Source organism: Amphiprion ocellaris, chromosome 8, assembly GCF_022539595.1.
Source record: "Amphiprion ocellaris isolate individual 3 ecotype Okinawa chromosome 8, ASM2253959v1, whole genome shotgun sequence".
NCBI lineage: Eukaryota > Metazoa > Chordata > Actinopteri > Pomacentridae > Amphiprion > Amphiprion ocellaris.
This window is the reverse complement of record NC_072773.1, coordinates 11,788,563-11,812,227: the sequence shown is the minus strand read 5'-3', so window position 1 is coordinate 11,812,227 and position 23,665 is coordinate 11,788,563. Positions and strand designations below refer to the sequence as shown.

General features: G+C 39.4%; 2 protein-coding genes across 4 annotated transcripts; one reads left to right on the top strand and one right to left on the bottom strand.

Moving 5' to 3' along the window:
• Window positions 1-2,317: 2,317 nt before the first annotated feature.
• On the bottom strand, window positions 2,318-14,361 carry LOC111564742 (uncharacterized). Of its 3 annotated transcripts, none has more exons than XM_023264522.3 (16): window positions 14,111-14,361; window positions 13,248-13,324; window positions 13,070-13,171; window positions 12,895-12,954; window positions 11,852-11,921; window positions 9,094-9,259; window positions 8,849-8,918; window positions 8,557-8,712; window positions 7,923-7,979; window positions 7,681-7,806; window positions 5,874-5,998; window positions 5,597-5,648; window positions 5,438-5,508; window positions 5,163-5,330; window positions 4,742-4,850; window positions 2,318-4,653 (listed from the first exon to the last, which is right to left on the bottom strand). In XM_023264522.3, the coding sequence occupies exons 1-16, from the start codon at window positions 14,307-14,309 to the stop codon at window positions 2,512-2,514; spliced, it is 3,750 nt and encodes a 1,249-aa protein (XP_023120290.2). In that variant the 5' UTR covers window positions 14,310-14,361; the 3' UTR covers window positions 2,318-2,511. The 3 variants fall into 3 exon arrangements, with proteins under 3 accessions (XP_023120290.2, XP_035801481.2, XP_035801483.2); XM_035945588.2 differs by having other exon boundaries at window positions 14,107-14,245; XM_035945590.2 differs by lacking the exons at window positions 13,248-13,324; window positions 14,111-14,361 and having other exon boundaries at window positions 12,920-12,954; window positions 13,070-13,173.
• A 2,725-nt stretch (window positions 14,362-17,086) lies between these two features.
• On the top strand, window positions 17,087-23,287 carry LOC111564743 (succinate dehydrogenase [ubiquinone] iron-sulfur subunit, mitochondrial-like). Its single transcript, XM_023264523.3, has 8 exons — window positions 17,087-17,236; window positions 18,684-18,817; window positions 20,903-20,988; window positions 21,109-21,245; window positions 21,432-21,548; window positions 22,120-22,221; window positions 22,689-22,811; window positions 22,891-23,287. The coding sequence occupies exons 1-8, from the start codon at window positions 17,177-17,179 to the stop codon at window positions 22,969-22,971; spliced, it is 840 nt and encodes a 279-aa protein (XP_023120291.1). The 5' UTR covers window positions 17,087-17,176; the 3' UTR covers window positions 22,972-23,287.
• Window positions 23,288-23,665: the final 378 nt, after the last annotated feature.

Below are 23,665 nucleotides of genomic sequence, written 5' to 3'. Positions count from 1 at the left end.
CCTCTGATGTTTGATTGTGTCATTCCAATATGAGCAGAGATGAGAACACATTCTCATAGCGAGAGGTTAATTCAGAGCGCTACCAACGGACTGATTATGCAGAGAGGTCCTGGTGACAGCTCAAGTTTGGTTTATTGTAATTCAAATAGAAATTTCAAAAGCACTGACTAACAACACTTGTAAAATGACTAACAATGCCAATGACACCTGACTGCAATGGAGAAAAGCCCTCCACTATTATCCAGTGGTACATTATGATACATTCCAGAGGCAGTGAGAACATTAAAAAGAACATGATTACTTTGGTTGGATTTTCTTTAGCAAACACTGCCTGTCACATGTACTCGCAATGTCAATTATTATTTGAAACAAATGATTAGTATTGATGAATCTGTCATACATGGTCGATATATGCTGTTTAAAGGACCAACGTCTGTAGGATTTAGTGGCATCAAGTAGTGAGGTAGCAGATTACAACCAACTGAATTAACCTGTCCTTCCTAGAGTGAATGAGAACCTATTGTCTCCACACTCACAGATTCTGAGGTATGTTTTCAATAACAATGTGATGGTTAAGGGTCGTCTCACAGTCAGATCATTGAATTATGGCTCTGCTGCAGACTTTCTGATGCTATTCTGTGCCCGTTCTCAGAGTCCACAAACAGGTGCTTTATGAGTGCAAAGGTTGACCAGAAGGTTCTGAGAGTGTGGTGGGAATGTGTGTGTGGTGTAGTAACTGTAATGAGTTAGTATGTGACAGCAGGGCGTGTTGCACATGTTTTAGTGATCACCGGTAGGTTGCAATTTGCGATTTCCTCATGAATGGCGAACCGTAGCAGAAAGCAAACATCACATTGTGTGTCAGGATGATCCGACCTCCATGTTGAAGATCATCACTGGTGATGAGAAGTGGGTCTACAGCTACCTCCAAGAGAAGAAACAGCAGTTCTTACAGCGGAAGAGCCAGTTTCCAAAACCAGACAAGGAACATCAGGTCAGGAGCTTGCTTGCCGTTTTCTTTAACGTTTACATGGTTGGTCAACTTTTCTCATCAGTGTTTGACTGTCAGTCAAGTAATGAGATGTCTGAGGGAGACCTGAACTGTGGTGCAATGGCATCTGGCTGCAAAGCAGCAATTACACAGATTTTTTTTTTTTTAACCACAACACAGTTGTTACTCCTCACCAGCCCTACTCACCAGATTTGGTTCCCTGTCACTTCTTTCCCAAAAATTAAATTCAAGTTGAAGAGTCACCATTTGACACAGTTTAGGAGATCATCACAGATGGTGCTGACATATTTACACAGCAGAACTTTCAGGAAGCATGACAAGTGATTGCAGAAGCAGTGGGAGCGCTGTCACTGCACAATGAGAACACTTGGCAGAGATGGCAGTCAAATTTACATCAGTTCCAGTTTTTGAGGACTACAGACACACTCTTGTAATTTTTCGATCAGCTCCCGTAAGTGGTAACATCCAGATACTCCCTGCTGTAATTATTGCACATTTGTACAGTTGTGTTTTCAGTCAAACATCCACATAGGATTTACTGACGTTCATGACTTTTCTTACATTTGGTACGTATAAACTCTGCAATGTGGCAAACATGGAGTGATCAACAGAGCAGTTGATCAAACTGTAAATGGAGTATGAGTCCACATTCACTTATTTACTTCACTTACATGGTGATATGTTGATTTCAATGATATGTCCCTTTCCTCCTATTTATTGCGTCACAAACTCACACAGTCAAGCACTGCAGCTAGGACGTCAGTTAAATCCGTGAGGGTTTAGCGCTTACCACCACTTCAATGTAAAATGCAATAGTAGCTCTCTAGAGTTAGTGGGGTTTTTTGTTCATTCTAGGTAACTATAAAAACATGGCAGTGCAACATTGCGGGCTCCCAACAGACGTAACAAGCTCATTCTAGCTGAAAACACAACACTTCGTAGTTAGAGGTGAATATATACACTAACAGAAACAAGAGTATGATAACCCTAACTCTGATTCTTTAAATTGACTGTACTATTTGACCAGCAATTTGAAAGTCAAACACATCAAATTCACACTAATAGAACACTAACAAAACAGAAAATTCTTCACTTTTTAAAAGCTGAAACCTGCAAATAATAACTGATTCATTTTCTACTAAAGCTGATAATTATTTAACTAATTACAGCTAAAAAAATTCAGGCAAGAGATATTCTTAATTTACATTTTGTAGAAATGTAACTGAATTAAAGAAACCAATCCACAGACTTTTAAAAGTGCAACAAATACCAGATGACGATAAAAGAAGTAAGAATGAAACGGTCGGGATTTAACATCTTTTTACTAAAATTTCAGCACTCCTAGTGACTGTAACCCAACTATTACATTTACCTTGGCATTGACAGTAACACAGTTCAACATATACTGGCAGACAAGAAGACAGAATTCCATGCTCAGAAGTTTAAGGATTACAACAGCTCTTCATTCACAGTATCATGCCATCAAAGACCCCAAGGGATCATTTTGTTGGACTAGATTTGTCTTGTGATTTATCGCTGGCTTTTCCACTCTGTTTGTCTGAAACACCAGTTTGACTGGGTTTAGCTTCTTCATTGATGGATGACACACTGACATCATCAACGCTGGTTTGGGGACAGTTGTCCTTCTCATTGGCAGCTTCAGTTACCACAGTCTCCACCTGCACTACAGCCTCTGTTGTTTTGGCCTCAGTTTTCTGGGCAGCAACCTCATTAACTTCGGGCAATTTCACATCTTCGGTAACAACAGTGTCAACCTCTTTGGGTGATGGGACTTCTGCTTCCTTGGAAACCTCTGCAGCCTCCTTGTCAGCAGTCTCTGTAGCTGCAATGTGAGCCTTTTCTGCTACCTCTGTGGTCGTGGCTTCAGTTTCTGTGACAGTTTTGGTTGGATTTATTTTATCTGGTAGGACTTCTGCTTCCTTGGAAACTTCTGCAGCCTCCTTGGCAACAGTCTCTGTAGCTGCAGTCTGAGCCTTGTCTGCTACCTCTATGGTTGTGGCTTCAGTTTCTGTGACAGCTTTAGTTCGTAGGACTTCTGCTTCCTTAGAAACCTCTGCTGTAGTGACTTCAGCATTCTTGAAGGCAGTCTCCATAGGCAAAGGCTCTATGGGTGCAGTCTCTGTGACAAAACCTGCAGCTGCTGTCTGAGACTCTTTGGCTACCTCTCCAGTTGTGGCCTCAGTCTCTGTGGCATTTTCTGTTGATATTACTTCATCTTTTAGGACTTCTGATTCCTTGGAAATCTCTGTTATGGTAGGCTCAGCTTCCTTCTCAGCAATCTCTGCAGGTATAGGTTCTGTGACATTTTCTGTGGTCAAAGTCTCAGCCTCTGTGGTCAACTCTGTAGCTGTAGTCTGAGTCACCTTGGTTTCCTCTGAAGCTATGACTTCTGGTTCCACTGCAATCTCTTTTGGCATGGCTTCAGCTTCACTGGCAGCAGCCTCAGGCATCACAGGTTCAACCTCCTTGACAACCTCTGTGTCCATAATATTTGATTCCATCTCTGTTACTACCACTTCAACCTCTTGAGCAACCTCTGATAACTCTCCTGCAACCTCACTTGTATCGACAACTACCTTTTCTATTGGTTCAGACTCCTTCATGGATACTGCCTCCATCTCTTCAGTGATGGTTGACACAGTATCGGCCACCTTGGCTACATCAATTGTTATAGATTCAGCCTCCTTTACAATGTTTGCCAAGGACTCAGTCACTTGAGCTACATTGGTTACTACTTGCCCAACCATTTTTACAATATCAGTGTTTACTTCCTCTGCAGCTTTACTGGCTTCAGATTCTCCACCATCAACAGAGGTGGTTGCTGACTCAGTTTCCTGAACAAGAGTGTCTTGTACTGATACTGTAGCCTCTGGTTCCTGGACAACATTAAAGATGACAGTGTCTAATTCCTTCTCAAGGGCAACAGCAGAGGCTGTTATGTCAACTTGTGGAGCAACATTCTCCTTCTCCTTGATTACCTCTTCAGTCTCAGTTTCTTGCACTAAATCAGCAGAGGGTTCTTCTTTACTCACAGCAGCAGTTTCTTCTATGGTGGAAGCTGCTGTGCCCTCAGTTTCAATAGTCTCAGTGAGTATATCCTTTACCTCAGGTACAGCAGTGTCTACAGGTACAGCTGTTCCTAGAACTTCAGCAGTCAGGTCATTGTCAGCCTTAACCTCCTGCTCCAATGGGACAGCAGCAGATGTCTCAGCAATTGTTTCAAGTGGTTCATTCAAGATAGTTGTTCCAACAGTTGGTGCAGCAACAACTTCACTTTCTTTAACCAAAGTGGCAGCTTCTTGGAGGATAACATCTGCTTGTACCTCTGAAGATGGAGTGGTTGTTTCTGCCTGGGCAGCATTGCTTACAACCTCATATAGTGGAAGAATTTCTTGTATGGTCGAGGTGGTATCTTCACTTTGTGCTAGTGAAGCGGCTTTTTGTGCCGTGATTCCTGCAGCCATTTCCTTAGGTAAGAGTACACCGACCTTGCCAACCCCCATATCTGTGTCCACCAGCAGCCAGTCCATTTTCTGTGCATGTTGCTTGACAGCATCATCCACTCTTGAGTCAATCATTGCTTCAGTCAAAACTCCATCTTCAGAGGAGTAGGCAGCAGCCTTTCCAGAAAACAAATGTATTAAATGATTGTTTAAGATTTGTTTTCAAGCAGTTTTATATTTTGTGTTGACAGACTTTTCTACTCACCTGCCAGGCTACACCAAGTTTGGAGATTTCACGCCCCGACATGCCGTCTGCTCGCTTTGCAATGTCTGAACACTTCAAACCATAGTCAAACTGAGCCAGTTTTAACCTCCTGTTGAGTTAAAGCACATAAAGTTTGTACAGTAAGTGGGCTTAAGATTGTTTCCTATAATTGATTGGTCACGACTGACCAAGGCATGCTGCTGGTGTACTGCTTTCTGAGGGCTTGAACACCATTTTATAAAAGCAATCAGTAAGATTCAGACGCCTTTGTGGTTTCAGGATTGAACACGATACACACCATTATGCAACTTGAGCTAGCAAGGCAATCTCTAGGGAGCAATGATTTCCTCTGTGGTGGTAAATCACCTCAGCTACAGAGCAGCAACACTAGCTCTAAGTGAAATTCAATGAGAGTACTCACTGTCTCCCTGCAGTGGCAGGACCCAACACAAATTTGTCGAAATACAGGCGTACCAATCTCTCCCTCTCCTCCAAACCAGGCAACGCAAAGTTCACAATCTCATCAATGCGGTCGTTAATGGCCCAGTCAAACTGTTCTGGCTGGTTACTGGCGAGCACCAGCATGAACCTGAGGAGAGGAAAAGAAAGTACTTAGATCCAGTCAGTGACCTTTTCAGTTATAATGATGACCTTTTCATGCCTAGCCATGCACAGTGAATACAGCAAGATACCAACTTGTTGCTCTGCTCGCCGGTGCGGTAGAGGAATGCATTGAGAGTGGCTCTAAGGTCCTCACTGATTTTCTCCTGCAATGCAAAAATCATGACTCATGAATATATGATTTAAAAAAACAGCGCATCATCACCATGCACATGGCACTACAGCTGAACTCACTGTGGCTCGCTTACGGAGGAATGCATCAGCTTCATCTACAAACAGCAAGAGCCTGCAGAAAACAAGAGAACATGAAAGAGAATGGGCTTAAAAATGGACAGTCTTCAGGGCTTTTGAGGAATAAGCAAGCAAAAATAACAGTAGCTCTGTATGTAACACTGTACCCAGTCCACCACATGAAACCTTCACTCAACATTTAACAGCTTACATACATTACAATACACCTTATAGTGCTAATCCATTGATTGATAATACAGAGAGAATTAAACAACCGTACCCCCGCCTGCTGGTGTTGGCCCAGTCAAACACCTTGTGCATGGCAGTGACTCCATCGCGCCCCATGGGTGCCACATCCCCACCTGTCATGATGGCATAGTCCATCCCTGAGTGAAGAGCCAGTTTCTGAGGCAGGAAAGAAAACAGAATGACACTACAATCTTAAAATTTAGTAACAAGCTAAATACAATATATAGATTGACAAATGAATAGCATCTTTATTGCAATAAAGAAATATCAAAATTGGTTTCAAAAATATTGTACGTTTTGTGCTATTTTTAGGATCTAACACAAGTTTTGTGATAAAATGTTTCCTTATCAATAACTGCCGCATTCACATCACTGCTCATGCTAACAGTTCTTCTATGGATTCAAAATAAACCAGAGAAATATAATATATTACATGACATGGGCAGAGGAAAACAGTAGACTGTATTTAAAAGATGGATGTAGCCACTGTGATGTCTTCCATTAGTTTGTGAGATTCCATTTTTAAGAGGTTTGGCATTTGGCGGTTGTCATTTTCATTTTTTGAAACTGGACATGAAAAGAGAGAGGTGGACCTCAGGGAGAACTCCAGGACACTATGCACATCATTACTGTCAATCACACAGTAGCCTAAAGCATAAAAACTTTTCTGCTTTAGGGAGACTATAATAATAGTAATGTACAAAATGAACAGCATGCTGCATTGAAGAAGACCTGAAACTAGGAATTGGGACCATAAACTTAGTAGGAAAAAAATTACCAAGATAACAGATGACAATGAAGTCAGTTTCCCATAGACTTCAAAACAACCAGAGTTCTTTTAGCAAACAGAGACACCCTCTGCTGGTCATTAGAATGCAGGTTTAACCCTCTGAAGCAGTTTGAGGCGTTTTCTGGTCCTAGTTTTCTGTCACATTTTTACTCACCGTGGGCTCATTTTTCACTGCAATATAAAGTCCTGTACCTCTATGGAAACAGAACAACTATGGCTAGAAAGGGAGAGCACTTTGAAAAGACTTCTGTGCAGTATGACACAGTTACAATGCCATGGATCATCAAAAAAATGAAAGTTGAAGTTCTTTGATTATTTTACAAAAATAAAAACAACTATGGAATCAGCATATCCAACATTTTTCCAAGTGTCCACAGATGTTACCATACTGGAAAAAAGACAGACTCTGCATACTGTAGACATTTCACTAAAATTTAATACGTTTCCATAATTTTGCCTGCAGTTTGGCCAAGAAGTTCTTGAATTTCTGTCACATCGCTGCCCTCAGTTATGCTGGAAAGCACAGATTTTTTTAGTTTTGGTGTAGATCTTGGTGTAATGTGTAAATGAGACAAGTAGAATAAAGTGATTTGGATAAAGTACTACAATTTTAAGCTTAGTTCTGGTAATGTTTTCTGATAGAGCAGCACATCACATATAAAAAGTTCAAATGTTGATGAGAAGTTTTGCAGTTTCTGGCTCTGATAAATGGTGATATTGTATTGATTTTTTAAAGATAACATGCTTTTCACACTCGTCAGGGGGAGTTGGAGTTCAGAGGGTTAAGGCAAGTCTGCGTTGGCTTCACTTTCCAGATCCAGAAGCTGCACCCATCTTTTATATACAGTCTATTTCTATTGCACACAGACTGTTGTGCCAGCTGTACTGGATAGTACAGGTTGGACCAATACTGCAGGTGTAAATTAGCTGTTAGATTTAGCACAACAGCCTTTTCTCAGTATAAAAAGTCACTGCTTAATCCAAAAATGACAAAAAATATTTTGAAAAAAAAAAGAGGAAAAAGACAAGGTGTTGGATGAAGCCATACCTTTGCGAAGAGGGTTTTTCCAGTTCCAGGGGGTCCATACATCAGGATGTTTCTGTACAAGCCTCGGTTCTGCCTGGTGTTGCGAGTAGCAATGGCAATGTCCCTCACACGCTCCTCCAAAGCTGCCTGTACAAACCAGACCCATGGAGGCACTTAGCATTTTGACAGTCCTCCCCAGAGCACATAAATGTGGAATGCAGAATATATGAATGGGACCAAATGTTGTATAATAAATCACTCACACTGAGCACCACACCCTCTAAAGCATCCTGAGGTCTGCTTCTCACACGCTTGGCTGTCTAAAAATGACAGAAATCATGTCACGGTTAACATCCACTTATAGGAATTCATATTTCAACTCTGAGTATAAATAGAATTTCCTATTCCTATCAAAATGTCAAAAAAATAAGTCAAAAATCCTAAAAATCTAAACATTCAGCAGATAATGTTCAGGCTTAATTATTTTTGTGTCTCAGAAAAGCAATGTATTCATTCATTCTGAACGCTTAACTGGTATGACTGACAGCATTTTTAATGTTTCTGCTATTTGTATTTCACATACTAAAACCCTCCCATATTCAGTCGATTTGGCAGAATTACCAGGACGTGCTACACATGACACATGAATACACAAATCCATTGAAATTATTTATTCTCTTGGAAAATTTGATGAGCTTCCAGACTCTGAACAGCTGATTGTTTATGGATAGTTCCTAAAAATATCTAAATAATTAAATAATTCTAGTGTAAAATGCATTTATGTAAAGCTTCCTCACAGATCCTGCATGCATTTCATCCTTCAGCAAGTGATGTTTATTAGATTTTATCAGCAATATATTTAGCAGTAAAAACATGCAGATTTGGATGCAATTTGACCTTGACTGGGTGTTTTATGGCCTCTGCAACAGTCAACCTGGAGGTCTCTCGGACCAGTGAGGGTTTACCGAGACGAGCCTCTATGTACCGCCCAGCCACCGCTGTGGCATTCCTGGCAGAATACACTCCTACTGCCAACAGGGTCAATCCAGCGACCTGTGACGGAAGAAAAACAAAGACGTGTACATAATGTACAACGCATCAAATATGAAGACTGCCGTCTCCTATAAACCGCTGCAGTCCTCCTGTAGTGAAAGTGTGACAAAGCATGACAGGTTTGACATGGAGTTACTGTTGCTGTTAGTTTATCCCAGTCGGAGACGAAGGCCTTGAATCCCTCCCCAAACACTGCTCCTGCTGTCCTGCCGGGAACAAAACACAATTATCACCCTGACTGCCTCCATTGTGGCAGCTCCAGCCACTGCTGCCCTCTGGGAATTTTGTTTGAACTGCTACTTAGAGCTGAGAGAGATACTAGAGGATAACATGCCAGTAACTCTGATGATTAGGGAATGTGGAAACTCATTTTGCGCTCACTTTATAGATTCGAGGACAGTTTGTCTGTGTTCAGCAGCTTTCAGGCGGATCTGCTCTCGGATCAGATCTGCGTTCTCCCTCTCCACCTGAGCACGAGCTTTGGCCTCCGCTTCGACCCGAAGCAGGTCATTCTTGTGTCTCAGATCCATTTCATGCTCGATGGTAGCTGGAAAGGAAAAAAAGGAACATTAGTAACTGCTACTGACAGGGCTGGGCATCTGACCTACTTTTAATCAGCAAGGCTTAACTTATTTTTACACGAAGTGAATATTAGGTTGAACTGATTTAAAGATACAGTTCCTTTGTACTTCTTGGCTCTTCTAATCAGGGCACGCTATCCACTGGCACGGAAGTGGCCATTAGCTAATATATTTTCATCAACTCCTATCTGTGAAGAGCAGAAAGTATGATAGCTCTTCTACAGCTTACAGTCTGTAAGCCTGTAAGTCAGTTTTTTTCTGAAAACAGAATTTTCTAACTTGTGATATATAATATTCATGTATGACTTATGAAAGGTCCACTGTTGTTCCTTGCACATTGTACTTATTCTGTTCTATTGATATCTGAGGTGGCTCTAAAAGAACATCTACTTTGTATGAATTAAAATTAAAGCTACACTATTTGTTTTTCTACTTGAAGAACAAGCTGTAAACAGAACACATCATCACTCTGTTAAGTTATCATGGCTTAAGTGTTAGCAAGCAGTTGTCTATTTATATATCTAGTATGCATGAAACAAGGTTAGTATACTTTATTTATCTGAGCTTTTAACTTTACGGGACCAAAAAAGAGCTCTGAGATCATCCATTGGGTGGCTGCTTGAAGTACCCAGGTCTAAATCCAAACACTGGGGTGACTGGGCGTTCTCTGTAGCTGCACCCAGGTCTCTGGAACAAGCTCCCCCCCGACATGCGCACCATCACTGACCTCGGTCTTTTTAAATCAAAAGTCAACACCTTCCTGTTTGAAATGGCTTTCAATACCTAGCGGCATGGTGACATTTTATTACTTTCATTTCTTTTAGATGTATATTTTAGTGCTGTTTTATTGCTGTTTATTTAATTGTATGTTTTACGGGCTGCGTAGTGGCGTGGTGGTTAGCGCTTCTCGACTTGCAGCTAGAAGATCCCTCGTATCCCGGCTTTCCAGGGATCTTTCTGCATGGAGTTTGCATGTTCTCCCTGAGCATGTATGGGTTTTCTCTGGGTACTCCAGCTTCCTCCCACAGTCCAAAAACATGCTGAGGTTAATTGATTATTCTAAATTTGCCCGTAGGTGTGAGTGTGATTGTTTGACCTGTTTTAAGTTACTGTATTGTTTTAAGTTATTTTCTTGTTTTTTACTGTGAAGCACTTTGGTCACCATTTGGGCTGTTGTAAAGGGCTATACAAATAAACTTTGATTGATTGATTGATTGATTGATTGATATATATTTGGAAATGTATTTCGAACCACTTGCTGCATGTAAGCTGGTGTGCAGTGTTCATCAACTCCTGAAGGACACAAGACTCTTGCTGAATGCTAAATTCTCAACAATGTCCACCAATTACTTACAAATTATGCATGGCTAGGAAGGTAGTGTACACTCAAGTTTATCAGAGTTTTATAGCCAAAACAATAGCTTGCTGCTGGCAAAAAAAGGAGAGATGTTTGAGTTTGTTGCGACTGCAACAGCACAGCAAGTTGTGGTCTGAAACACCAAAACAAATAAAAGAGGCTGAACATGTGGTGCAATTGAGCTACACAGCAAAATCAGATAATAAATTGTCACTATGAGTGACTCCTTTCACAGGCATTTGATTCCTTCTTAATATTGTTATTGAACTGTGTAGATAGATTTATGGTCATTCCTTGCTATAAAGCATCATGAATTACAAAGAAGTTTCACATAATTATGACTGGATGAACACTGCATTTTGTCCACATGTGCACAGCAAAATGAGTGAGGAACAAAAGAAAAATGCTTCAAAGGAAGATTTGGTTGCAAAGAAGAAAAACAAAGTTAGTTGTAGGGCTGCACAATCAACTGATTACTAATAGCTATCATGAGTTTGGTTCCTTACAATTAGAATTTTTTGCATATTTTGCTTGTAGGAGCAGTGAATTCAGCTGAAGATGATTTTAAGTCTTATTTTAATGCAGATTTGTACATTAGCTGAAATGTTGCATGGAAGAGAAAGCAGTGCTGTGTTGGTTTAAATGGGAAAATACAATAAAAAGATTGTATGCCTAAATCAGTTAAAAATTGTGATAAATTATGGTCTAAACATTGATCCAGAAAATAGTGATTATTATTTTAGTTTTAGCCCAAGTAGGTTGTATGGAAATATTTCAGCTACAGAAAGGATGATGTGCCAAGTTATCTGTCAGCAGAGTCTTACAGTTGTTGCCACCTCAAAAAGTAACACAACTCATTTGTTTGATTTAAATCAGCACCACAAAGTTCTGTATGAGTAAAAATTCACCATTCTAAACTAGTTTACATGCCTTTATCAGTGTTACACCTTATGAGAAACATTTAAACTCTCACACTCAAAAGGTTTTTCACAGTAAAATGTCACTATTCAGCTTTTTAAAAATGTTCTATGCAGATACATTCCCCTACAAAATCACCCCAATCATTAAAATGATTGTTTCTAATTAGTCATTCAACTCATCTGATACAAATTCCAGTATTTTTTCATATAGTATTAGATACTGCAGAAAGACAAAATATCACTGTGCCATTTTTTCCATATGTAATGCAAAGGTCCTGTACCTTTCCTCATGGCCTCTTGCTTCAGAACCGACTCCTCTTGTTTGCGAAGGTTCTCCTCATTCAGGAATTGCTGTAGATAATAAAACATAAGATGAATGCTCCATTCTGCTACAGTTGATATTCCTTTTCAGGGTTCATTTAACCCTGTAAAACCATCCATCCATTATCTATACACCGCTTATTCCTCACTAGGGTCGCGGGGGGGCTTGGAGCCTATCCCAGCTGACTCGGGTGAAGGCAGGGGACACCCTAGACAGGTCACCAGTCTGTCGCAGGGCTACATACAAAGACAAACAAGCACTCACACATTCACACCTACGGGCAATTTAGAATGATCAATTAACCTCAGCATATTTTTGGACTGTGGGAGGAAGCCGGAGTACCCGGAGAAAACCCACGCATGCACAGGGAGAACATGCAAACTCCATGCAGAAAGATCCCGGGAAAGCCGGGACGCGAACCAGGGATCTTCTCGCTGCAAGGCGAAAGTGCTAACCACTACGCCACTGTGCAGCCCCCCGTAAAACCAGTGGTTGCAAAAACACAAAACCAGTTTAATTTGTTTAATTATTTTTGCTCATTTTTTCATAGAGTTGGGTTTTAAAGAGCAGTCTTTTCAATGAAGATAACATTAAATGAACCAGAAATACACTCTAGACATTGTTAATGCGGTACATGACTATTCTAGCTGGAAACAGCAGATTTTTAATGGAATATCTACATAGGGGTACAGAGGAACATTTCCAGCAACCATCACTCCTGTGTTCTAATGCTACACTGTGTTAGCTAATGGTGTTGAAAGGCTAATTAATGATTAGAAAACTCTTGTGCAATTATGTTAGCACATGAATAAAAGTGTGAGTTTTCATGGAAAACATGACATTGTCTGAGTGACCCCAAACTTTTGAACAGTAGCGTCTAAGGATAGATGTATGTATGTATGTATGTGTGTGTATATATATATATATATATATATATATATATATATATATATATATATATATATATATATATATGGGTCTTACAAGGTTTTAAAGGGTTACCTGTTGCCTGAGCTGATCATCATACCTCTGTCTGGCAAGTTTGTCCTGATATTGTGCCCTCTAGAGGTGATAAACAAAACAACCAATTACATTCATCTGCACCAGTTGCAGGTGAGAGAAAAATGAGATGGATATTACAATCGTTCTGCACATATGTTCACTGCTGCTCACATACTGCTTGGTTTTGCTTTGTCTCCTCTGCAAGCGTTTTGCGTCTTTCCTCCCCCTGGAGCTGGATCTGCTCCCCCTTCAGCTGCTCCAAAGCTGCTTCATACTCCTGTTGGGGGAGTTTGGTTAGTTCTGGTTCACTGACACCATGGTTTAGCAGCCACTCCCTCTAGTCAGTCACATACCTTCACTTTACTCTGATGCTCCAGCTGTACAGTCTGCTCCTGCATACGAGCCAGATCCAAAGCTTCTTTTGCATGTCCTGTTGAAATGAGTGGCAACTATTCATTCATTACTACATTCTGATGACTACTTTTAGCTGCACTTTTCTGCATGAGCTGCTTACAGGCACTACATGGTTGTTTGTCCACAACAGAAGCACTGACAGCAAAATGTGAGAAAAGTGACCATCATTAAAACAAAGCTGTGCTGTGAGGCACTAAAAATACCCACACATGTCCACATGTCCACTGACATGACAGTGATGTGTGGGGCAGGTGAGGGGCTGAGCTGCAGGGACACTTTGTTCTTTTTTGCTGCCTCGTCACGCCCACCAGAACTCCCTAACATTTCTGCAGCATGCATGGAGATCAGATCCCCTCTTACAAAGTTAACAACAGATACCTTCATGCACATGCATGTTGTCTGTCGTGATTTGTAGTAAATGCAGGCCACATTGCAAGCAATCCAGCGGCCTGATTCCATTTCAAAAACAGTTGCAAATTGCATCCAAACAACTGTATGCTTAAGAAATGTAACAATTTCCCCACTAAACATATTCACCCAGAACATATTATTATAACAACAATAAAAGTGTTCCTGCCGGCATGCTGCAGTTATAAAGTTACAGTTTGATCTACAATGTGCTGCTTAAAACTTAACGTAAAGTTTGGTATTGTTGTGTGAAACTCAACGTGAAAGAACAGAATGTTCCAGAATGGAAGTTTGTCCAGACCAGAAAGAAGACTGAAGTTTAAATAGCACTTAGTGTTTACTATTTGAATTAAATTCTAGTTTTAAAAAAAAAAAAAAAAAAAAGCTCGCCCACGTGATTTATCGAGCTCCCTGGCGGCTCTAGCTGCTCTCTCTAGCCCGGTCGGGTCGAAGTTGCTCCACTTGTCTCCGGGTTTTTTGTCCCCCTGTCCTCCCGGTGCTCCCCCGGAGCCTTCATCCGCTGCAGCCCCCGGGTGCTCCTCGCCCGCCGGCGGCGTCCCTGAGCCTTTCCTCCAGCCGAAGAGCCACGACATGCCGCTGCTGTGGGTCCGAACTGCAGGCGGAGAAAGGCATTCAGGCTGCAGTGTTCAGTCCTGGCTGCTGATTGGACCAGAGTGGAACACCGCAGAACTTTCAAAGTAAATCACCTGTTGATATTTTGCATCGTTTTATGACTATGAACTGGTTTGTGAGGGAGCTGGAGAGCAACTCCCTCACTAAGGTGAAAAAGGAACACACATGCATATTGACAGTAAAGTTTTATGACAGACTGATACAGGAAGTTTATTTGTTATTTGGTGTTTTATTGTGAGAAGACCCATGCTAACTGCAGAGATCGGATTTATGGCTCTTTGAAGGGAGCCGGATCTTGAGGAGCCATTCCTTTCAAAGAGCCGTTCAAAAGACTGGCTCGTTGTTATATTAATTTGTTTTTTTTTTTTTTTAGAAGTCAGCTCGTTTTTATGAAGGAAACAATCACTGGTAGCAGTTACAAGATATGATATGGATCAGAAAATTCTGACTTATACATCCAACCAATATATACTGTACTGACTTTTATTTATATATTTTTTATCTACATACAGACATTGTATTTTTTTAATTTTTTTAAAATATTTTTTCTGTATTGTTAAAATGTTCACATTTAAAAACAGTTGCAAATGTGGCGAGAAGTTGCGTTGAACTTCAAAACTTGATTTCTGAAAGACAGACTCCATACCAACAGCTAAAGCTGCTGCACAAACCCAAAACTTTTTCAACCGTAACAAGTTTCATAGTAAGTGATTAACATGAAACCTGTTTTGTTTGTTTGTTTGTTTGTTTTTTAGCAGTGTAAACAAAATGTAATGACTGTTCCAAGTGTCTGCCTAGCACACTACAAAAGGGAAAAAATGTTCTTCTTAATTATTGTCATAACAAAAGTGTCAGAAATACCGAACTTTACCTACAATACCTGATCTTATTTTCATTCACAATCACTTGTAATGAACCACTACTGAATGATATATATATATATATATATATATATATATATATATATATATATATATATATATATATATATATATATATATATATATATATATATATATATATATATATATATATATATATATATTTATATATATATATATTCATAGTCAGGATATTTGCAACAGGGATGTTGTGTGATTTGATGGTTTGCACAGCAAACATCCAATAGCATACAGATTGGGACCTTTCTGACCATTAAACAAAACAAAATATGGCATCAGGAAGCCAAGTATCACTGAAAACACATTTTACTGTTTTATTCTAAGTTCTTGTACTTAAATAAGTCATCATTGTGTTTTTGTCAGCAGATTTGCTTTCATTATGATTAGTTATTTAGTTGTGGAATTGTGTTATAGGACTTTGTGTTATTGTGAAACTTTTTTTTCCCACACTGGCAACTATAGCTTTTCTCTTTGACTATTTAAAGGATCATCACCCAGAATACTTTAAATAAAATTTATCAACACAAGTATTTTACAATTATTTTACAAATGTTTATTGCTGTAAATCATAGAATTTAAAGTATTTCCACTGACACTGAGTTTACAAATCACTGATGTCATCTTTTATATCAATTTTATGCTGAAATAACTTAAAAGTGTTGTTATCAGGTTAAAATTTACAGATATGTTAAAATACTGGAATAGACTGAACCTCTGATGTGTCGAGAGTGCAACAACACCTCTGACTGTAAGGTGTCTTGTATTGATATATAATATACACACCTATATCACTTTGATGTCCAGTCATTTTAAATTGAATCACCCTACAGTAATTGTATAAGTTGAACAGTAGGTATTTGCTCTTATGTGCAGTAAAGAAACTGGGAGTCACTGTTATGGTAAGGTACCGCATGTCAGACGAGATGTTCTTCAGAGGTATTTTTTCCAGCTACTGGAAGGGTTATGTTGCTTTTTTTATGTATTTATTTATTTTTAAATACCCCAAAGGTGTACTATTGGATGTACATCAGGAGCCATACTTGATCAGATCATAATTTTTACTTTTTCCTTCATTAGAAACTCGTGTGTTTTTTGCATTGTGCTCTGGAGGATGCTTTTCTTGAATGCTGTCAACAGAGGCTAAGACATGATTTTATGCACTGTCCTTTTTACTGTCTGAACTGTAACAGAAATTCCATTTTCCACTGACAACCCCCGTGACAAGTCTGACACACGTGTTCATCTGTTTATCAGAGGTGGATTGTGTAAACAATACAAGCAGGACACGTTTTAGGAGGGCAGACACTGTGGCTGCAGATAGACACCCCTAACTGGTCCATGTTCATGCAGTTAGGCTAATTGTAAATCACAGCTGTGTTAATCTTTTGTTTCAGGGATTACAGGTTTTCTCCTTTGCATGCCAGTGATCACAGGTGTCTTCACATAATAGTCTTTGTTTTCATGAGAGGTATTTCAGTTATGAAACATTTGACTTTTAAGTGATATTGCACAAGGGTGTTTTGTTATGTACTGTACATAACTGACCCTCACTGATAGCAATGAGAGTTGTGAAAGACGCTTATGCATCTGATGCCTTCAGTACCGTCGGGAATATAGGATTGTATGACTAATCAACAATTGTACCTTTACCTTCCAGTTAAATGTGTACATGTTTATATATGAACAGATAGCGGATGGTGCAACATTCACGGCTAGTGCTTATTTTGTTGTCACTCCTCTCCAGCTGTTGCAGAAACATCGATGAGCCAGTTTGTTGTTTGATGAACGAGCAGAGAGGGTGTCCCTGAAGGCAACACCACTGACGCAGCTCTCTACGCGGGGCGTGGCTTCATCTGCCTCCGAGGGTAGTAGAGTGAGTCGACAGAGAGGGGCAGTCACTGTCAAGAACATACCCAACCAGAAGCATGTCGGTGGTCTGTCTCAGTCGAAATGTGTGGGCTGTTAGGAATTCTGGTGTGATGGTGGTGAGTAGCAGAACGTTTTATTTACTCTCAGAACAGATATTCCTTCTTTCAAAAATGTGGCCAACTGGTGCAGGTTAGCAGTTCATGCTAGGCTACAGTGTGTTATCACTGAAAAACTAGCTTTATTACTAAACCGCTTGGAGTAACACACTGTTCTCTGAGGCTGGGTGTATGTAAATGTGACAAAATACTCAACAGCTCCGTTGAACTATGTTTGCTGCACTTTAAAATGTGAGTGAATGCTCTTTGTTGTAGTGGAAATTTCCTTTAGTATAAACTGAAATGTTGCGCTGCTCCACATTCCACTTACACATTTATAAATGGAGCCTGAAGGGGTTTTTTTTAGCATTTGAAGTGTACAAATATCTGTTTATGCCTCAGTTATTATGCTGAAGTTCATCTTTCTTTGTCCGCTAAAGAGTCAGTTAGGTAACCACAAACTGCAAAGTGATGTAACACCTTCATGTCAGTTCAGCCAAGCGTCCAGCAGGGGGAGACTCCACTCCGTCTTATGCCAAAACAGCAGTAAAGCGTATGCAACAGGACAATACATCCATTTATCTGTCTTCATTAGGGTCACAGGGGGTTGGAGTCTATCCCAGCTGAATTAGGGTGAAGGTAGGAGACACCCTGGACAGGTCACCAGTCTATTACAGGGCTACATATAGAGACAAACAATCACACACATTCACACCTACGGACAGTTTAGAGTTACCAATTAACCTCAGCATGTTTTTGGACTGTAGGAGGAAGCTGCAGAATATTAAAAAAAAAAAACAAAAAAAAAAAAACACGCATGCACAAGGAGAACAAGCAAACTCCATGCAGAAAGATCCCAGGCCGGGACACGAACTGGGAATCTTCTAGGACAAAACATGATAAAACCATTAACATTTGTAACATGTTAAGGTGTCTTAAAGAATCTGATTGATTATTTTACATTTTACAACATTAATATTATGTTTGTGCAATTCTATTTTTTTTTAGGGTTTTCTTTCATTATTCTGCTCCTTGATCTCATGATACCGTTATTTTAATATGTTGTCACTTAATTCTAAAGCAAACCACTAACTGCTAAGTCTTTTAGATTTCTGCATTTCAAATAAAGTATCATCATGTTGTTTGTATGAGTGGATATATTAGTACTGTCCTCTTATGTAACAGGATAGAATTACTGAGTGTTTCCCACACCGAGGTCACATCATGATGTGTTAGTTTGTACATAACTCTTGTTTTTGTTGCTCTTTATGTTACTCTTTCGGAAAAATAAAAGGTGCTTTAGTGGAGGTTAAATAAAAGAATAAAAATACATTTTATTTAAAGGCCCCTTTCAAAACATCCAAGGACACTGAACAAAGTAAACAAAGTTAAAACACATTAACAATATACCTGGAGGAATTGAAATAACCCAGTGTATTCTTTGTTGTATTTATTATCTATGATACAGATGGTGCGATCTGCTCAGACAGCAGCTGCTCCAGCTCCTGAACCCAGGATCAAAAAGTTCCAGATTTACCGCTGGGACCCTGACACTGCCGGAGACAAACCACGAATGCAGACATATGATATTGATCTCAACAGGTAAGTCATAACTTGGTCAGTGAACTGAAATCTGTAAAAGTGTGGGTCAAAGGCATACAATGCCTATAAAAAGTTTTAACCCTCCTTCGATGTGTCACCCTTTTGTTGCTTTTGTACATGAAATCATGGTCAATACAATTTGTCTTTTTTGACAAGAATTTGCAAAAAAACAATCCACTTTAATATCAAAGTCAGAACAGATTTTTACAAAATCATGTCAATTAATTAAAAATATATACAGTAAAGTAACTGATTGCATAAATTGTCACCCTCTTCAGGTCAGTATTTAGTAGATGGACCTTTGGCTGCAATCACAGCACTGAGTCTGTGTGGATATGTTTCAATCAGCCTGAACATCTGGACACTGCAATTCTTCTCCATTCTTCTTTGTGAAACAGCTCAAGCTCTGTCAGGGTACTCAGGGATCAGGAGTGAACAGCTCTTTTCAAGTTCAGCCACAGATTCTCGATTAGATTGAGATCTGTACTTTGACTTGGTCTCTCCAGAACATTCACCTTGTTGTCTTTGAAACATTTCTGTGGAGCTTTTGATGGATGCTTGGTGTTGTTGTCTTGCTGGAAAATAAATCTTCTCCCGAGTGCTAGTTCTCTTGCAGACTGAGTCAGATTGTCCTCCAGGATTTGGTGATGTTTTTCAGCATTCATGGTCGCCTCCACCTTTACAAGCCTTTCAGGGTCTGCTGCTGAGAAGCATCCCCACATTATGATGCTGCCACCACCATGCTTCACAGTGGAGATGGTGTGTTTGTTGTGAAGTGCAGTGTTTGGTGTTTGCCAAACATAGCATCTAGTCTGATGGCCAAAAAGCAAAATTTTTGTCTCATCAGACCAATGAACCTGATGAGCCTTGGACTCTCCCACCTGCCTTTGCGTGAATTCCAGGTGAGGTTTTATCTGAGCTTTTTCAGCAGTGACTTTATTTGCAACTCTTCCATACAGCTTTGACTGGTGAAGAACCTGGACAACAGTTTTTGTATGTGCAGTCTCTCCCATCTGAGCCACTGAAGCTTTTAATTCCTTCAGAGTGGTTGTAGGTGTCTTTGTGGCCTCCCTCAAAAGTTTTCTTCTTGCCTGATCATTCAGTTTGTGAGTAATGTCAGCTCTAGGCAGATTTAAACAAGTCCCATACTCCTTCCATTTCTTAATGGTGGATTTAACTGAACTCTGGGATGTCCATTGTGTTAGAAATCTTTTTGTAGCCATCTCCTGACTTATACTTTTCAATGATCTTTTCTCTGAGTTGCTTGGAGTGTTCTTTTGTCTTCATGCTGCAATTGTTGAAGGAATACTGATGAACCAGAGACTGGACCTTCCAGATACAGGTGTTTTTATACTACAATCACTGACACACATCAACTACACTCAGGCAACCGCTGTTGAGTTAGGTCAGTCACTTTAAAGGGGGTGAATATTCATGCAATCATTTACTTTACCTTATATAGTTTTAATTGACATGATTTTGTAAAAATCTGTTTTGACTTTGATATTAAAGAGGTTTTTTTTTTGCCAAATTCTTGTCAAAAAAGCCAAATTATATTAACTATGATTTCATGTATAAAAGCAACAAAAGGGTGAAACATCCAAGGAGGGTGAAAACTTTTTATAGACAGTGTAGAGTTACAATGTGCTCAAAGTACCATCTAAAGCAATTCATTGAGATGAATGGAAAATTACATATTGGGAAAAAAGAAACAGGAGAAAAAATGATAAAGTACCCCAAAATGCAATAAATTGATTTAAAAGGTATAAATCTGTGTTTATTATCCTTAGATGTGAATGACTGGGAGAGTTTATATGATGCTGGTGAAATGAACTACATGAATAGCCCCAGATCAAAAATTTATTTATTTTTGTTTGTTATAAAGGTATGCCATGGATCTATTAATTTGTCAATCCAACCATGCATCAGAGCCAGCAAAGATAATATGATATAGTTGATCAATAATGTTGAAATATTGTTTTATTGTTCTTAAAAGTCTGGTCTGTTTGCTGCAATCACTATCCTTCTGTGACATCAAATGATCAGAACACATGTTTACTGACATGTTTGCTCCTGTTAATACAGCTGTGGTCCAATGGTTCTGGATGCCCTCATTAAGATCAAGAATGAAATTGACCCCACGCTCACGTTCAGACGTTCCTGCCGTGAGGGTAGGAAAGAAAGCCCATCTGTATTCAACTTGCACATAATAATGCAAACAATTTCCACTGTGATTCATTTTCATTTAATTTAACTGATTTTAATGACCCAGTGTTTGTGACTTTCTTCAGGTATCTGCGGCTCATGTGCCATGAACATAAATGGAGGCAACACGCTGGCGTGCCTGAACAAAATTGACACAAACTTAAGCAAACCCACCAAAATCTACCCACTCCCACACATGTATGTGGTCAAAGATCTGGTGCCTGTAAGTACTACAAGTGTAGAAAAAGCTTATTTCTGCATTTGAAAGAATTGTAGTGGATTTCCATGTACACAATGATGCATGATGATGACTAAATAGTGTGACCATAAAAAAAGTGTTTGAGAGATTATTGGAATCATAGATGGTTCATTCATCGGATGTTTGTATTCCTGTCATTATTTTTACCAGGATATGAGCAACTTCTATGCACAGTACAAATCCATCGAGCCCTACTTGAAAAAGAAGGATGAAGCACAAGAAGGGAAGGAGCAGTACTTCCAGTCAGTGGAGGACAGGCAGAAACTGGTAAATAAACAAACCGCTGACTGTAACCTGGACCGGTGTAACACATCCTGCAGTAGCCATACGGGGGCTCCTCATATCTTGGCTTAAGTTCCTAACATTACCACAACTGAAGACATAGTTCATTACTGTGTTGTATGGAACTAAGAACTGATCATTTCAATGTTGTGAAGTACTTTACTTACATAGGATTTTGAAATACTACGAATTATTATTTCCATATTATGCTACTTTACACTTTCATTCCACCACATTCCAAATGGAAATACTGTAATTTCTACTCAACTCTATTTATATGCTAACTTTAATTTCTTAAACCACTGTTTTCAAACTTTTTGGCTTTGGGTCCAGATTTCAGATGTCTATGACAGATCCACCAAACAGTGATTTCTTTCCTTCTAAACTTCTCACTTTATTTCAACAATAATATAAGTAATTCATTTAAGCAAGATAACGTCAGTCGTGTTTGAAAATATTTGACGTATTAAGAAAAGCACTCTGTCAGTGATATCATTACACTCTGCCTAAATAATACAATAAAATAAACTGTATCTATCTCCGTCTAACTCAACAGGATGGCCTATATGAGTGCATCCTCTGTGCATGCTGCAGCACCAGCTGTCCCAGCTACTGGTGGAACGGAGACAAATACCTTGGACCTGCTGTCCTGATGCAGGTGGGTCACGACACTTTGAGATCATCTACCTTAATGAAATGTAGCTATGAGATACATACCAGAAAATGAAATCACTGGATGAAAGACAAATGGGAAATTAAACAATGACTTAAGTTATAGTTAAATCAGGTCATCCTGTACATCTGTCACTATGGTGTGCTTTGTCAGTCTCAGCTCTGCTTGTGCTTTGAGCTAAATATTAATATTTGATTTGGGTTGTTAACATCAGCTATTGGGTGTTGATATCAGACAGCTTTTTATCCAGCTGAGGCTGTATTTTGAGGCATTGGGTGTTAAATTTGAGTGCATGATACATGCCTCAAATTTGGTCAGAAGCTTAAGGGGTGTCATAATTACTAAATTGTGAAATGAAAAGAAACATTTTATAAAATTGTTTAAAAACTGACTTGCTGGTTGAAATTCACCTTCCAACTTTCAAGAGAACTGAACACTTTGTTACCCGACAGGCATACCGGTGGATGATTGACTCCCGTGATGAATTCACTGAGGAGCGTCTGTCTAAACTTCAGGACCCCTTCTCACTGTACCGCTGTCACACTATTATGAACTGCACCAAGACTTGCCCCAAGGTACTTCAAAGTCACTGACACACATGTTTTCACAGAGTTAAAAGAGCTCCAGGTTTCTTATTGTCAGTTCTCTCTACAGGGACTTAACCCAGGAAAGGCCATTGCAGAGATCAAGAAAATGATGGCGACTTACAAAGAGAAGAAAGCAGCAGCTTCATGAATATCTGAAAACTAAACTGCCTCAATAATGCTTCATACTGACTGAGGAGGAACAGATGAGCCAACCAACCACAAACTTTTACTTACATCAGCACTTTTTAAGGTTTTATTGAGTGGAGGGTGATTGTATGAGGGAACAGAAACTAGAATTTGTGAGAAAATCGTGTGAGACAGAACTGTTCACTTAAGTGTGCTGATTGTTGCAACATGTTGGACCACAGCCTTGCTATTTGTCTGAAAATAGAAAAGGCTTACATTAAATTATGCTCAGACTGTATATATTTAAATATGTGTTCATTAAAGATGTGTAGAGCTCATTGTGGAGGCTTATGGGTTTTTTTGGATTGTAAAAGAACAAACCACCCTTTTACTGACCGTCTTTAGATGTTTCATTACAACATACAACACTGAATCTGGATCTAATGAGGAAGCAACATATCAAAGCTGATCAGCTTTAATATGATCATTTTGTCTGTTTTTTTTATGACATTAAAGTTGCACATGCTGCCATAATGAGAACAAGATTCAGTCAAATCCTGAAGAAAGGCATGCTTTTTTTACAGTCTCATTTGACAATCCATTAATACAGATAATACCATTCATACTGACTCAGTTCAGAATATTACTGCAAATGTAACACTGATACCCTGAGATTGGTCATTTATTACTTTTTCCCATTAGGATAAATATGTTTT